The 15,827-nt window shown below is 47.6% G+C and overlaps 3 protein-coding genes across 3 annotated transcripts; 1 reads left to right on the top strand and 2 right to left on the bottom strand.

Annotated features, from left to right (window-relative positions):
• The first annotated feature begins 1,780 nt into the window (after positions 1 to 1,780).
• GGS22DRAFT_170285 (Pleckstrin homology domain-containing protein) lies at positions 1,781 to 4,456 on the top strand. Its single transcript, XM_047962422.1, has 4 exons — positions 1,781 to 2,294; positions 2,356 to 2,554; positions 2,607 to 3,208; positions 3,269 to 4,456. Exons 1-4 carry the CDS (start codon positions 2,038 to 2,040, stop codon positions 3,789 to 3,791), a joined length of 1,581 nt encoding a protein of 526 aa, XP_047815965.1. The 5' UTR covers positions 1,781 to 2,037; the 3' UTR covers positions 3,792 to 4,456.
• A 1,563-nt stretch (positions 4,457 to 6,019) lies between these two features.
• On the bottom strand, positions 6,020 to 6,759 carry GGS22DRAFT_170286 (uncharacterized protein). Its single transcript, XM_047962423.1, has one exon. It carries the CDS (start codon positions 6,733 to 6,735, stop codon positions 6,175 to 6,177), a length of 561 nt encoding a protein of 186 aa, XP_047815966.1. The 5' UTR covers positions 6,736 to 6,759; the 3' UTR covers positions 6,020 to 6,174.
• Positions 6,760 to 8,804: 2,045 nt separating this feature from the next.
• Positions 8,805 to 11,375, bottom strand: GGS22DRAFT_170289 (adenine phosphoribosyltransferase). Its single transcript, XM_047962424.1, has 2 exons — positions 10,140 to 11,375; positions 8,805 to 9,678 (listed from the first exon to the last, which is right to left on the bottom strand). The coding sequence occupies exons 1-2, from the start codon at positions 10,717 to 10,719 to the stop codon at positions 9,524 to 9,526; spliced, it is 735 nt and encodes a 244-aa protein (XP_047815967.1). The 5' UTR covers positions 10,720 to 11,375; the 3' UTR covers positions 8,805 to 9,523.
• Between the last annotated feature and the right edge of the window lie 4,452 nt (positions 11,376 to 15,827).

The following is a 15,827-nucleotide window of genomic DNA, read 5'->3' on the forward strand; positions in this document are numbered from 1 at the left end:
GCTATCCACACCCTGGCCCTATGACCGTGAGTTGCAGGGCAAATATGCAGAGAGTGTTGCAGCAATTAGGGCATCTTGCATATCGGCTTCATTGGATGGATGTATTGGATATTTGTGTTGGAGTGGTATCGGCGCGATCACCGCCGTCCTATCATCAGCAATGTCGTCCGATTCCAGAACCGAACCGAACTTGTAGATTGCCAGGTTCGGCAAGCGGTGTCTTTTTTCTAAGACTGTATGTATACTATGTAGATGGTAGGATGGGTAGGTAGATTTTGTATTAAGGTATTTTATGTAAGTGTATTTTAGGTAGGCAGGTCATGATTGACTTGCTCCCCCCGGCCTGCTCAATAAGCAAGCAAAAGGGGGGTTGGCTGGGCTGGTAGACTGGGCTGGGTTGGCTACATAGAAGGTGTTTGGAAGCGTGTAACGGTGAACAGCGACACCGCAAAGGAGGCAAGTCAACGGTTGACGATGAACCACTGGGTATCTACGCTGGTATTGGTAGTAATTGCGTACATACACCGATAAAGTAAAATAACTTGTCATCTGTGAACAAATGAAGATCGATCTCCAGTATTCCAAAGTCTGCAAATGCAAAGTCTCTAACGAAGCGAGGATTGCCAATAGCCAGACAAGTAAGCTGGGTCAACCCCTGATGGTTCTGATGATTAGGTGTTCAAGAAACTCGAGGCTTTCCTTTCAATAGGAAACTTTCCGGTACTGGTCTACTGGTGTTTCTCCTAAACAGCACTGGTGCGCGGTTGTGAGAACGACTGTCCATTGAGATGACTGGGAAACAGTCTTGTCCCCCTTAACCCCCTGTCGATAGCCCATGGCCACTAGTGCGCCGGTGCATATTAAACGACGTTGTAATTTCGTCGAGCGAGCTAGACAGGGCCTTCATTTTACAGAAAAAAAAAATGTTGCAGGCACAGACCATAGCCGCAAGATTTGCACGATGCGATGACCCAGCAACAAGTTAGGTGTAAGGACCAGGTTATTATGCGAGAGAGGAGCAAATGTACCGTACTATGTAGTATGGAAATCTCCTTAAGTCCTGGTAGTATTCCAGGTATTCAAGGTATTCCAGGTCCCTTGTGTGTCGGTCAGTCTGAGATGTTTGTTGTACGATTTTGCATTGCGAATACATGGAGACGCGTTTGAAGTCTCGACAAGGTCGACGTTACAATGTAAGAGGTTTCGATGATTTTGGACTATTTTCGACAATTATGGAAAATGTTAATAATATCGGTTTGAAGCTATCCAGATGACGTTTCTTGTAAAGTTGAAAAAAAGCGAAAAGAAATTTGAGATAACGATATTGTATTCTGTACATCTACATACGTACTTAATTAAGCATGGTCTGTGGATGACAGCGGGTCATCCCCTATGTTCACATCCATCGTTCTTACCTCGATATTGGATGGTTATTTTTTTTCGTGCCTCTAGGGCTTTCTCTTCCCTTCTTACAGGGGATTAGGGGGGATTAGGTCAATTAGTGCAATAGCTCAAATGTACTGATGTGGGTCACCTGTTTTCGCTCAACCACCCGCGACCCGCCCAGTCCCACATTTACATCCTTGCTCAATTACTACAGTGAAGAATACACTGTACCTGGTACATCTCTCAATCCCTGGTTCTCCTGTTTTGGTGCTTGGCCTTCCCGACCACCACCACAGTAGCAAGTACAGTACGAGTCACTGTACTTCAATTTCGCGGGACTGTGCTCCCTTTCCATGTCACTCTTTCCTGAATCACGAGACAATAAATAAGGACCGGCAGAAGCTGCTGTCCTCCAATTCGACTTTTCCCTCCCACCCTTCCTGTCGTACTCGACTTTAAATACAAGTGTTTCTTATTCTTCAACTTCCATCAGAGGTTCAACTATAAAACACTCACGAGACAACGAAGTGTCATTTAATACTACTCCAATACCCTTTCGAGTAGATAGTCGATTGTTTAATTTCCCTTTTTTAGTGATACCCATCTTCTTGATACCCAATTTTTCATTTTCAAAAAACCCCAACTATCAAAATGGCCGATCAACAGAAGCCCGTCGAGGTCGCCGAGACCACCCCCGCCGTCGTTGAGCCCGTCGCCGAGACGAAGCCTGAAGAGACACCCGCAGTCGAGGCTCCCGCCGCCGAAGCTGCTGCCACTGAAGCTGCGCCCGAGACAACTGAGGGTGAGGCCGAAGCTGCCGCACCCGCTGAAGAGGCCAAGAAGGAAGAAGTGAAGCCCATCGAAGCTGGTACCCTTGAGCACAAGGGTGCTCCCGCCAACTTCCCCAAGTAAGACTACCTGACAATGTGACCTCCTCGTTACAAAGGGGCTATGGCTAACAAAGATCAGGAACCTCATCTACTCCAAGCTACACTTCTGGTTCGGCACCGAGGCCGTCCCCAAGGACAAGCTCGCCGCCTACCTAAAGAACGAGAAGACCGCCGAGGTCGCCCAACACGTTGCCGCCTGGGCCACCGAGACCGGAAAGGGTCTGTTGTTCTACGGAAAGGAGAGCGATAAGAGCACCCCTACCGGCGCTATCCAACTTGTATGGTTCTCAACTTGTAGTACCAAAGAAACTAGTACTAACGCGCACATAGGCTGAGGCTTCTGAGCCTAGTACCGAGGGTACCAGCAAGTTCTCCTTCACTGCCAAGGGCCACAAGCACACCTTCAAGGCCCCCACTGCTGCTGAGCGTGACAACTGGGTCGAGCAGCTTAAGCTGAAGATCGCCGAGGCTAAGGAGGTCGCCGCTACCATTGCTGAGACCGAGGCTTACAAGCAGACCATCGAGAGCTTCAAGCCTACTCCTCCCCCCAAGGAGGAGAAGCCTGCTGCCGCTGCTGAGGGTGAGGCCCCCAAGGAGGAAGCTAAGGAAGAGCCCAAGGAAGAGGAAGATAAGGTTGAGGAGCCTAAGGAGGAGAAGAAGGAAGAGAAGAAGGAGGGCTCTAAGCGCCGATCTGCCAGCCGAAAGCGCGCCTCCATCTTCGGTAACCTTCTCAGCAAGAAGGAGGAGCCGAAGAAGGAGACCCCTGCTGAGGACAAGCCTGCCGAGACGACCGAAGTTGCTGAACCCGCTGTCGAGCCCGTCGCCGAGGCTGCTGCTGAGACTGAGGCGCCTGCTGCTGAAGCTGCTGCACCCGCTGAGGAGGCTAAGAAGGAGGAGCCCGCCACCAAGCCTACTCCTTCCAAGCGTGCTAGGTACGTCATATTTACTAATCACTTTACTAATGCTGTGCAATGATGACTAACATGACGCAGCCTTTTCGGTGGTCTATCTTTCGGCAAGAAGAAGGCCGAGCCCTCTGCTGAGTCTGCCCCCACCACTCCCGCTAAGGAGACATCTGGTGCTGAGGCCCCTGTCGCTGAGACCGCTCCTGTGATCCCGGCTGTCGAGACCACTGAGCCCCTCTCAACTGAGGTCGCTTCTCCTACTGCCGCCGCTGCGGAGGGTGCTGATGCCCCTGCTACCAACGGCGAGACCAAGGAGGTCAAGACTGAGAAGCGCAAGTCTTCTCTGCCTTTCGGCTTCGGCAAGAAGGACAAGTCTGCCGCTTCCGACGAGGAGGGTGAGAAGGTCAAGTCCCCTCCGTTCTTCTCCAAGCTACGCCAGACCGTGAAGGGTAAGGGCAAGGCTGAGAAGCCCGCCGAGGACAAGCCTGCTGAGACCGCCGAGGCGTCTGAGCCCACTAAGGAGGCCACCCCTGAGGAGCCCGCTGAGGAAGCCGCCCCCGCGGAGACGCCTGCCGCTGCTACCCCTGCCCCTGTTACTGCCGCCGCATAGAGTGCGCGCCGGTTCGGCCTACGGGTCCTACATTAATGTTTTCGTAAAGAGTATCCACGACACTGGGTTTGGTCGGGAACGGATCTGCATTTCAAGATACCCTACAAGACTGGTTCTGAACTGATACCCCCATCTGTTGTCGGCTATTGACATTCGCTTTTTCCGTTTGTTGCGGGAGTGGGCGCGTTGATGAGCCGAAGGAGATGGCATCCATGATCTTTATAATTGACGCTTTTTGCATGTCTTGTCTCAATTTGCGAGGAGAACTGCTTTTGTTTTGACACATCTTTTCCTAATACTCAGCTGATACCCAGTATACCCCCTGTCATTTGGTTGATGCGGATCAGAAAATACCTGCGAGACGGCACGCAAACGTTTCTTCTTTTACAGTGACGGAGTAGTAGGAAGTGGAATATGGAGTGGCGTTGCTGCTCGATGATGAGTGGGCGAAGCCCTCTATGGAACAGATGTCGTGCAGAGTGTTTTACCATGTAGGGTATGCCACCTGCCGGCTGAAGCATTCTCTTAATAGCTAATAGAAACTCATGTGTTTGGTGTTGTTACCTTCTCTGTGTTTCGTAATATTTTGAACTTGTGATTGTGGTATGTACTTAGCTGAGTTGATATTGCCCAGGTGGTACCGTAGTAAATCATATTATTCAATTCGTTCCGAAGTCCTCAGATCGGTAAAATCCCTGTGATATTTCTTTTTTCATCCAGTCCTAGTCAACTTCATCCAACTTTTTCCTTTGTACGTAAACATGACCGCGTGCTACCTGTTGAACATTGCGTAAGCAATTGGAATCCCAACGATCCCGTTATCATAGTCAATATGAACGTTAGATTATCCAAGATCTTGCCCATACATAAATCGTACCTACTAATCGATAGTCTCTCCTACCACCTACCTACTTATCGCATATCATTCACCCGTGGCATACCTAGTACCCATGTACCTGGTAGGTACACGGATATATCTCATTGTAGCTGCATATTCAAGATAACTCGGTTGAGTTTACCCCTAAGTAGCAAGGTTTACACTAGCTATTCTTATGTCAACGACAAATCGATATAATGGCGTCTTCATTGTTGGCATTTTCCTTGCCAATTTTGTTGCCTAGACTAATGCTCCGTCTTCGGGATCATGTCGGTACCCTGGCGGCGAGTAATCTACTTATAAAGTGATTCGTTTCAGTGTATGTATGTGCCTATTACCTATGGGCTCGGCGTTTTTCCTATGCTTTAAAATTCATGATATCCTAGTCGAATCCTTTTGTGCGGTATGCGAGAGTCGGATAGGGGTTCGTTCTATGAGAGGCTTGACCTGTTGGGAGTGATACATCTGCGCCTGACAGGTCTTGATACCCAATAGGTAGGTAAATGTACCTTATAGCCTTGTTACCATATCGTAATCATCGACGGTTAGATTTAAGATTCTTTCCGTAACAGTGTCATCATCCTATTTACAAGGCCTATGGTATGGGAGTCTAATAGTTGACATATCCGATACCCCCATAAACTCGGCAGCATGAGAAACTCTATAGGGTATAACTAGGTACCTATTCAGTCGACGGCCCTTCCTAGAGAATTAACCGCGATATTGGAGGAGCAGCAGATGCTACTAACATCGAAATGTTCGACATATCCCTAGGCACTAGGTAGATATCGGATAGTAAATCTAGGCTTGTTCCTGGAACCTATCCTAACTAACCCATATTGTTCTAGCCATACTGTAGGCAGAGTTGAGATAATGGAGATAGATGTCACCAACGATAGCGAAGCTTGCTTCGGAGCTGACAGCGGCGATTAATTCCTTGTGCTCAATATGAATACCCCAACTTCGCCCTCGTCGAGTTATAGGTCGTCTGTTGCGATATTGTGGTTTCGAGGGCTCCATGAGATGTAGGCTAGACACATTAGAAGATACGATTACCCCTACTGGACATCGGGAGAGTCAAGTATTTCATGGAGCTCGAGCAGTAGATAGGTAGGATTTAGGGATGTGGAGGGAAACGGGGACTTGGTGGGTTTAGAGACGGTATTCTTAGCATATGTTGATGCTATAAGAGACAAGTCCTATCTGTAGGTCAGCTGAGGTCTTTGCAAGACATAAGTTACGATATACAGGGATAGAATTCGATTGCTCCTCCCCTTTCACAAAGCTAACGCAGATAGAAGAATTCCCGAAGTCGGGTGATCTAAACATAGGATTCTCGAATTGTAAAGCAGCCAGTTTCTAACGGCGTAGGATATATCTTTGCGATATTGGTGGTATCTATATGCTATTATTATATATATGTATTATGATTTTCATAGCCCGTTTGTACAATTTTCTTTAATCTCTTAAACGCCTTTATTGCTTATGCTTAGAATCGAAGTGAGGTTAGCTCCAGAGGAAGCTCAGGGTCGCGAGACCTAAACCAACGAATACGTATCCCTTCTGGACGCCGGAGTAGGCCGAGCCGGCACCGGATGTTGTCGCTGCGGGAGAGGACGACGCTGCGCTGCTGCTTTCCGCCGCCGCTGTGCCGGATAGTACCGTGGTGCTTGGTGCCGCTGTGATCGATCCCGAACTCGCGCTCGCGGTCTCCGATGCACTCGACTTCGAAGTACGTCTCGTAGACGTGATAGGCTCCCCAAACGCGTTCGTGGATTCAGGCGCTAGAGTTGTAATATCCGGCGTCGGCAGCGTGATCTCTACTGTCGGGGCACCAGATGTGTATGCCCAGAAGCAGTTCGGCGTGTTTGTAGGTATGAAGTTGCCCACCGTATTGGAGCCAAAGCTCGCGCTCGTATACGTGACGCGGAAGAGCTGCGCGTTCTCCGTGTTCGTGTTCGCTAGGCTCGCCAGAGGCGTCGGTGAGCCCCCGTTGCACTCGGTGTTCACTTCAGGGAGGGGCAGGACGCCTCCTGCTTGGGGCCCGCTGAGGCCGCAGCAGATCATGTCGGACAGGCTTAGCGAGTGGTTGTTGCCCTTCCAAAAGGCGGGCTTCCATATGTCGTGGACGGAGTTGATGATCTCGCCATTGCAACAGAAGGTCTCGAAGTCGGCTTCCTTGGTTCCCTTCGTCTCGTTCGCGCATTGGTACTTGTCGCCATCGTAGTATTGGAGTGGCCCTACGCACCACTCCGATATGGGGGCGGTGGGAATCGCCGTCGTAATCGAAGACATGGTTGCGGATCTTGTGCGGAAAGTTCCACCGAATTGCGACTCCTTTATTGTTGTCGAGACTTGAGCACCACCACGTGTTGAAGACCAATTCTTTTCACCGATAGTGTTTTCGAATCTGGGGTAGAGATTCGTGCGGTTATAAGAACGAGAGGAAAAGTCCAGCGAATCCACCAGGCAACGGGGAAATTGTCACGATCATGTAGGGAGGCGGCGTAGGCTAACCAGCCGTCATTTGCTTGGCTCAGGCAGCATCTTCGCCACTATCCACCCTAGCCTGCACTTTTTAGCTCCTTGTAATTTCGGTCCGCTGCCGAAGCCTAGCCCCAGAATCACGAACCATTCAGCCAAGCACAATTGAGGGTGCCGAATTATGCGTTCGCCATTGCCAGTGATTATGCCAAGGCTAAGGGAAGGAATACGAGGTTATCTTTGTTTTAAGCAATGATTATGGATTGGTTGGCGGCAACCCAATTATGATGATAGACAGCTGGAGATGATGAGCTGAAGCTAGGGCTGAGGCAAGGATAGGCTCGTCCTGAATTTCTTGATTTTTTCGCGCCCCTGGTAGGGCGCCTAAGCTCTTCTACGGCGTTAAACAGCACGTTAATCCGGGGTAGATACGGCAGCTCTTGCATAAGCGAACGGCGAAGTTGGGACGATCTCGAAACATATTTCTATTCTCGCCTATGCCACTTCTTCGGGATATACGTTCTGAACTAGTCTTATCAAAGTCGGGCATCTAAGACTGTCTTTTAGGTGCATTATCCTAGTAGTCTCCGGAGAAATTCGCTCGCATAAATAATACTATTTTGGTATGGGGTAGACCGAGATCGACGGGCTTTCATATTGATTCAGATACCCGACCATTTTCTGCAAGCGTGATAGCCGAGGTCACCGCTATGAACTCGCAGGCAAAACATATGTGATGATGAAATCCTACATAGGTAGGTACCTAATCATGTGAGTTCATGAAGAATATCTCTAGCCATACTTCGGAATCCTCCATAATAGTTCATCAAGCATTCTTTGACAGCGTTCTCCCACCCCGCGTATTATGAAGGATACGAAATATATGTAATCCTAAATCTGCCGTGATGTGCGTTCCTGTTAGACTCGGCTAAGGACGCTAGAGGAGCGCGCAATTGGGTGATAGAAAACGTCCGTCACAGAGATATGAGAGGGATAACAAACTAGAAGGTTCTTTTTTTCTTTCCCCAAAGAATCAATGTAAAGCCGCGGGTAAGTAAAAGCCCGTCATAATCCGAGAGCCTTACAAGGTTGTCTTTACCTTCAAATATTTTACTTGGTTTCCAGATGACGGTAATACAACATCTAGCCCATGGACCACGGACCATGGTTCGTCCCAACATGTAAGTCAGTGTTTCTAGCGCCGAGGTATCAAAGGAGATTAATTCTTTACTGCCCCCACGTTTTTCTCAGAGGTCTTAGAGTAAAGTAAGCGGGTCTAAGACCCTGAGAATTTCATAGCTGAGACCTGTATCAGTTTATCTAAGACAACAGCACGAAGAAGAGACTTAAATAGGTACCCGTGCTGCCGTCTAGATATATATCTGATAATGATCAAGCCGGCGGAATCCTCACTCACCCTCGTATCGAGGGAAACAACTATCATTATCATACATAAAGCATCTACCCATCATTCTCATACACATCTAGCAGTAAAACATGAATTACCTATCCATGAGTAGAATTAGCGTTATCGAACGTATGGTTTAGTAATGCTCTTCTAGCCACTCCCACATAGGAAAATCTAAGTGACAAACGCACATGGATTAGCATGAGAATCAAACCTCATTCATATTTAGGTAACTTATAAGCCAGATAAAGTTTGGTAGTTATTAGATTTTGTTACCAAGAAACCTGTAGTCCTGAACCCGAGATGTGGACTAAAAATAGTAGCTCGTAAGAAGTAATTTCAACGACAGTAATGCGTTAGAAATTCTGTTGACTACTACCAAGCTTGATTCCTATTGCAACAATAGAAAACGAGAAACGAGGCCAGTGCTTTTAATGTAACAACGATATTATTTCATAATGACATGATTATGGCGAGCACTTCTGTGATAAGCACCTAGGACTTGGTCCTAGGTACCCGGGAAAGTACTTTAACGATCTGTCGGCTTCGAGCTGTTCGTGGGATATATGTGATACGTTAACCAATACGTATTCGCAGCAACTAAATCAAACAGACTATTGAGATTAGGATGGATTACGGAATTATGACTCTCTATGAGCAAATCATGTTAAAAAAACAGAGATTCTGTATCACTGGTGGTGTTCGTGTTCCATTAACGCCATAGCCATGCAACCTCAACCAGCTTTCCCCACCCGTGATTATGGTTGCACTGAAGTACGTAGCAACCGGACAGCGCCTTCTAATTCCGCCCGACTATCCAATAAATTCCGAGAGGCATCTATCATTAGATTTAGAATGGTAGAATAGTAGAATTTGTGAATTATTTTTTGTCCTCTTTCGTGTATCTGGGGTTGAAACCTTGACGTGGAAACCAGAAATGTTATGGCAAATGTCGCGCCGAGTCTATTCTTCTTCATCGTGTTCGACGAGGGTGACAAATGGTTTGTCACCTAGCAGCGCCTTGCCCTTGAGATTTGTGATCTCAATCATGAAGAGGTAACCCATGACCTTAGCACCGGAGAGCTCCACAAGTTGGCCAGCAGCGGCAGCAGTTCCTCCTGAGTCATCGAGTCAGTCGAGAGGGCAGGCTGAAAGAGGAGCTAGCAGATAAACAGGCAGGTTACGCTAGAAATGGGCTATAAATGATATTCGCCTAGTGTTGAATGCGGCACTAGGTCTTATCTATTCGAATCCTCTCTCACTTACATGTGAGATTCGTTGACACAACTTGAGTCAACTTTAAGCCGTAAATCGAACAGATGGCTTATCCAGGTTCAATTGTATGTAAGCCTCGGGTGATAGTACTTTTTCAGCACTGCCGCTATGTCCGACCATGCTCGTACTAAACACCGGATGGTATTGAGGGATTAGGAGTAGGCAAATTGCTTCCACGTTCATTGATACTTCAATGGGAAACAAGCAAATAAAGGCATATGGAAGGAAAATAACCGAGTGATCTCATATTTCAAGCGACAGAAAAAAGCATGTGATAGGTAACGCGGACAAGGCTTCCACTCACCAGTAGCAATGATATCGTCCACTATCAAGCATGTTTGACCAGGCTTGATGGCATCTAATTGCACCTGGAACTCGTCTTTGCCATATTCTTTCTTGTATTCAACAGTCCTGCATGCGCCTGGCATCTTGCCCTTCTTTCGGACTGGAACAAATGGACGGCTGAGCCTCAATGCAAGTGTAGGCCCAAAGAGGAAACCGCGGGCTTCTAGACCCACTATGACATCTGGAATCTGGTTGCCGAATCGCTCTCGGATCAAGAGGACGAGCACCTCAAGAAGCGACTCAAAGGCGACTGGGTTTTGGAAGATCGGTAGGATGTCGATGAAGTTTATACCGGGGATAGGGAAGTCAGGTACGAATCTAAGCGCGTCGATGACCAGTTTCTTAGCAGTCTCGAGTTTCTCCTGCTCGTGCCCAGTCAAGGCAATTACCGATTGACCGGCGAGTTCGGCGGTACCGGCGGCGGAGGAGGCGGGCTCTCGTCGCGAGGCATCGGTTATGGAAGATGAAGTGATGCTTGGCTGACTTGGGTTTGTTGCCACGGAATCAGCGGGGGTGTCGGTGGTGGATAGACCGCTCATGCTGAGGAAGAGAAAAGGAAAGGAGAGAAGAAGAGATGATGAGGAGTGAGGGCGGGCTTGGACGATATGTGTACCGACGGAAGAGATAATGCGAGAGAAAAATTTTGGGGGTGTGGCACAGTGAAGGACCAGGAGGGGAGGTAGAAAGACGAATGGGATAGGCAGAGACAAGGCACAAGCCCAGCCAAGTCAGACAGGCAGAGAGACAAGGCCGCCTTAGAGGTGACCGCGGAATATGCGCAGGGGGGCGGGATGGGATAGTAGGTAGGAGGAGGTGTAGGTAGCCTGCTTGCCGCCAACCCGGGTGGTAGATAATAATAACAACAATAATAAACCGCAGCCCTAGTTAGGAGGTCTGTGAGATGTTTCTATGTTTCTATGTATGTATGTGTACAGTACAGTACAATACAATACAATACGATGTGATATTGGGTACCTAGGAGAGGAATAATAGGGAGGGAAAAGGGATAGATGAGAAGAAAAAAAGTGAGACGGTCGCTAGGAAGACAATGAGGTTGCTAAGACGAAGTGGAGTGTCCAATAGAGAGCGGGATGGAGTTGAGCTCAATTAATTTTTTTCCTCTTCTTAACTCTTTCCCTCTCGAATTTTTTTTCTCTCCATGGAGGGGTAGATTATCTTAGAGAAACCAAGCGCGTTGTACCGAAACAGTTTAATCTACTTATTTTCCACAAGTAATAATACCATCTTCATATGTACCTAAGAACTGTACGATACATGCGGAAACCCACCAACCAACTAGCTGGGGACCCTAAGGCAGGTCTAAAGCAAGCTTAAATGATAGCCCACTTACCAAGATAGGTAAAGGTACGGGATAACTGGGAAGGGGGAACAGAGAAAGGAAAGGAACGTGCTAAAAAAACTCCTACTGCTTACAAGGTACCCAGGTATATAATTGCCATCAATCAAATCTGCAACAAGATTGACTTGAGCATATATCGGTGTAGTGAAAAAAGAAAAAGAAAAATTGCTTCGCCAGATTTAATTAAGAAGGTACATGACGCATACACACAATTAAATACGCAATCAGGTACACACATATTATAAGGTAATATCGAGAACGAATGATGAACCCCTCTGCCCCTCTCGTGGTGGTGGTGCAGGGGTTTTCTGTATTTTCTCGGTGCTCTCTTTCTCACCATGCAAAGACCCCACTACCTCCTGATGCCACCATTATGACCATACCGAACGAAGAACTAGAACGTATGCAGAGCTGGCCGCCTTATCAAGGATTGTCCTCTTCGCTGCAAGTCTGCCAGTCTGCCAGTGATGGCTTGGTTCGATGTTCCCGGCTAACGCCGCGCTTTTATTAGCACCTGCGTTTACATAATCTTGTACAAAGAATCGCCCGGCGGAGAGTCGGTAAGAGCTCATTAAGCCTCGCCTAGTACTATGTATGTATATCATGTACTCCCAGAGGTGTCCGCAAAAGCGTGAGCAGCCATGCATGTACATGCGGTGTAAGGCAGTCTGAGGTCAAGAAACAGAAAAGAAACAGAGAAGAAATCAAGGAACGCCCAGTGACATCGTGTACCTTAGACAATAGACGGCTTGTTACAGAGTTTCTGCGATACTATATTGAAACCCGTAGTAGATTCCTTCTAGAAGCATTAGAACATAGAAACCCTGTAAAAGGATAGGATGATCAGGGGAAATGTGTTGCGGGTTGTACGGGATACTGGCTCGAAACGGGAAACACAAGACTGACAAGAACTTACATAGTAATGTCGATCGAACGGCATATAAAAAAAATAAAAATTTGCCACCTTCCTAAAGAATTATTTCGGTCATTGAATAGGTTTACCGTAGGAATCATTACAGTTGTGAAACTACATGTATACTACCTACTTGTATACATAAACATAAATAGCCTGGGTCTTGATATGGGGGTGGCCTAAATGGAGGCCCGAATGGCACATTATCTTGCTTAAGAGATTTGAGCAGATATCAGATATCACAACAGACAAGCCATGAAAATTCCTTTCTTTAATTATTATTAATGAGAACTTATAACTTACACATATGTAACTCTAAGTACTTGCACATATAGACACTTATAGACACATGTCTCTCCTGAGGTAGTATATCCAGGTTACGAATTTTTACAGTACCCTGGAAATATCACATACAGCAATCCATTGGACATTGGACGCATGTAAGGTAGTCTATAAGTACATGTCTAAGACTCATCAGATATAGTATGCTCTCCTAATATACTTAAACAAGGAATAAGGTCAGGGATTAACAAGTTAAGAAACTACTGCCCCGCTACGACTATTCATCAGATTTTTTGGAAATCGCGATTCGACTTCTACCTAAAGTTTCTTTGGTCAGACCCCACACTTCGTTTCCCTAAAAGACTTTCTACATCTTTTTTTTAAACAACGAAGCCTCCTTTTACCCTTCAAACATTTTCCACCTAGGCAGCCTAAGAAATCTCCTTGAGCCCTGACTCATCGCATACTTCCCCGTACACCCGGTTTCTTCCACAATCCACCTATGTACATCAATAGCACCTAAGGTATGTATTCGCAACCCACTTGCAACGCTATGGTGGCTCGTACAATCCTGGCCCAGTTCCGTCTTTGACACGGTCTTGGGTTCTTGGCTACGTCCCCGGAATACATACATGAAATGTTTCTATGAAAAAAGCCCCCAATCGCCACATCGGCGTCTGTGTGGAGCAATTGATGAGGTGATCGAGTTGATCATTGACTAACAAGGTGCTATCGATGCTCCCCGAATTCGTTTCGTCAACTGCATCTATAACGGTCCGGGATCCAGTTAGAGAATGTTTCGAAGGATCCCATCTAAGTTGCTAGGATCTCAATCGTCCCTTTCAGCCTTTGAGCATCACTAGAGCCAAATACTACTTTGTTCACCTACCACTACGTACATACGTACATACATGCATACATACATACGTATGTACCTACATGCCTAGATGCTAGGCACATACTACGCAGTATTGCACTTTCACATCCACCGCCTAGGCTCGTATCCCGTTGATCGGCTGGGGCTTAAAGGCCGCGTTGCGCCTCAATCGCCATCCGCTTCTCTTTTAGTCGAATCAGACCTATCCGTTGGTCCCCGTTTCGATCGAGGTGGTACAACGCACTCCGGCTCCTGCAACCCATCTCTTGCATGCTCTCAGCAACCGAAACAGGGGATCCAATGTTGTGACCAACATTTGATGCTGTAACCACACCACTTATAACTCACATGTTTGAACTTGGAGTTGTGATAGTTTCCGTCGAAGCTCCAGCATAGGTCTGTTGAAGTTGTTCTAGCCGGGGAAGGATACCCGGATGATTGGACGCCCAGCGTCTAGAAATTGTAACTCTTAAAGTCTCCTAGCCAGGTCCTATCCATGATGTATTGCTCGAAACGCGTCAAGAATTGGGTCGACACAGCCTCGCACATATTAATTCGCCGGTTTCGCCGAATCGCGTTCGAAACTCATATTTAGCGATGCTTGCGCTAAATCGAGCTTCCAGGTTTATCTATTCTTCTTCGCGTAAGCCGGCCGTACTCACTCCTGGATTTGGCCGCCATAGAGTTACGGACTAATAAGCATCGGCTCGTGTTCCTGAGCAAGGGACACTGATAACGATGAGTCCCTTAATTCCTTTTGTCAGCCACCACACCATTCTTTTATTCCCAACATGGCTGGCTGACTGTCCTACCCACCGGCGATTTTCCGAGACAAAATGGCAAGCCGTACTCTCATAGTCTATGATAGTCTATGAGATTCTTACAAGCCGCAAGCTATAGGTATATGACTCAACTTTATGTAGGTAGTCAGGACGGCTGCCTTCGCCCATCTAGACGCTATCGCCTAACCCTTTACGGAATCCCGGCATGTTAAAGACAACAAGACCGTTGTATCATTCCGTGATACTACAACCCACTTTCTGAAGTTCTAGTTGGGCCTTCAGTATCCGCGTGGGTCATTCAACACTTATAGCCACATGCGAGGTTATGCGACCTGCATTGGTTTCACCTCAACGTCCTGTATGCATGGAATACTCTGTCCAGCGTTTCAGTACATCCCCCAGTCCCCCGCATGTTGAGGTATCTTGACCGCGTTTTTCTTATTATCCTATTTGTAGACAGCTATGCCGGGGAACTGGACCACAAGCAGCAACAGTTAGTCATCGCGTATGCTCACCGCCAGTCTACGGGTTTAGTTGAGTAGATTTCCCTGGTTGATCCATCGACCTCTTCTGACTGGACCGGAAGACGGGAAGATGGCGAAGGCTTTTTGAGCATTTTTCAAGTTGCCGTAGCAGGTTGATAGTAAGCGTTGACGGCCACGACCACAGCCTTGCCAAAAGGCGACGTCGCCGTTAGTGGATCTGCAAATCTGTCGATCATCCAGAACACACACCATGCCCACTCATCAGCCTTGGGGTGTTCTAGGCTTTCACCAGAAAGCAGAGTCGAGATGGTTGTACCCATTCGGTAAATGCTCGCTCTACCCTCTTGCTGCAACGGTCTCGTCTCCCGGGTTGAGACACCCCGTCCCGGGAAATCGATCTTGTTACTGCCAGGTGCTAGACCTCGATTGTTGATAGGCGCCACCCGCTATATCGGAGGGGGTGCACAGCGTCATGCAATCGGCCGATTCAGACACACGCTAGTATGGCCTCATTTCTACCTGCTTCTGCTGCCGTGCGTACATGGCCGTCCCGAATCTTAGGGCATATACCGGATAGGTTTAGGCGACCGGAAGCATCCTCGGATGTGGCCATGAAGCAGATATCACATACAAAGCTACACACACCTCTTCGTATTTGCCGGTCCCCCCAATATACTAGAATAGATGGTAGTATGTGGGCGATACGTCGCCAAGCTCCTGCGCGGTTGTCCGGCCGGCTCTACGTACTCCACACTGCTCTCTCGACTTTTTCGGCCTCCAGAACTGGTACACCGGGTATGCAGTATTTCGTGCATCATAATACCTCTCCACCAATAAGTGACCCCACCGCGATGCAGAGATAAAGGCACTGCAATCGAAACTAGACTTGGACAACCCTTTAGCAAGCTTCTCTTCCTACCCTGTGGACGTGTCCATTTCGCTTTAGCT

The sequence above is a fragment of the Annulohypoxylon maeteangense genome (assembly GCF_022496945.1).
Source record: "Annulohypoxylon maeteangense strain CBS 123835 unplaced genomic scaffold GGS22scaffold_16, whole genome shotgun sequence".
NCBI classification, from domain to species: Eukaryota; Fungi; Ascomycota; class Sordariomycetes; order Xylariales; family Hypoxylaceae; genus Annulohypoxylon; species Annulohypoxylon maeteangense.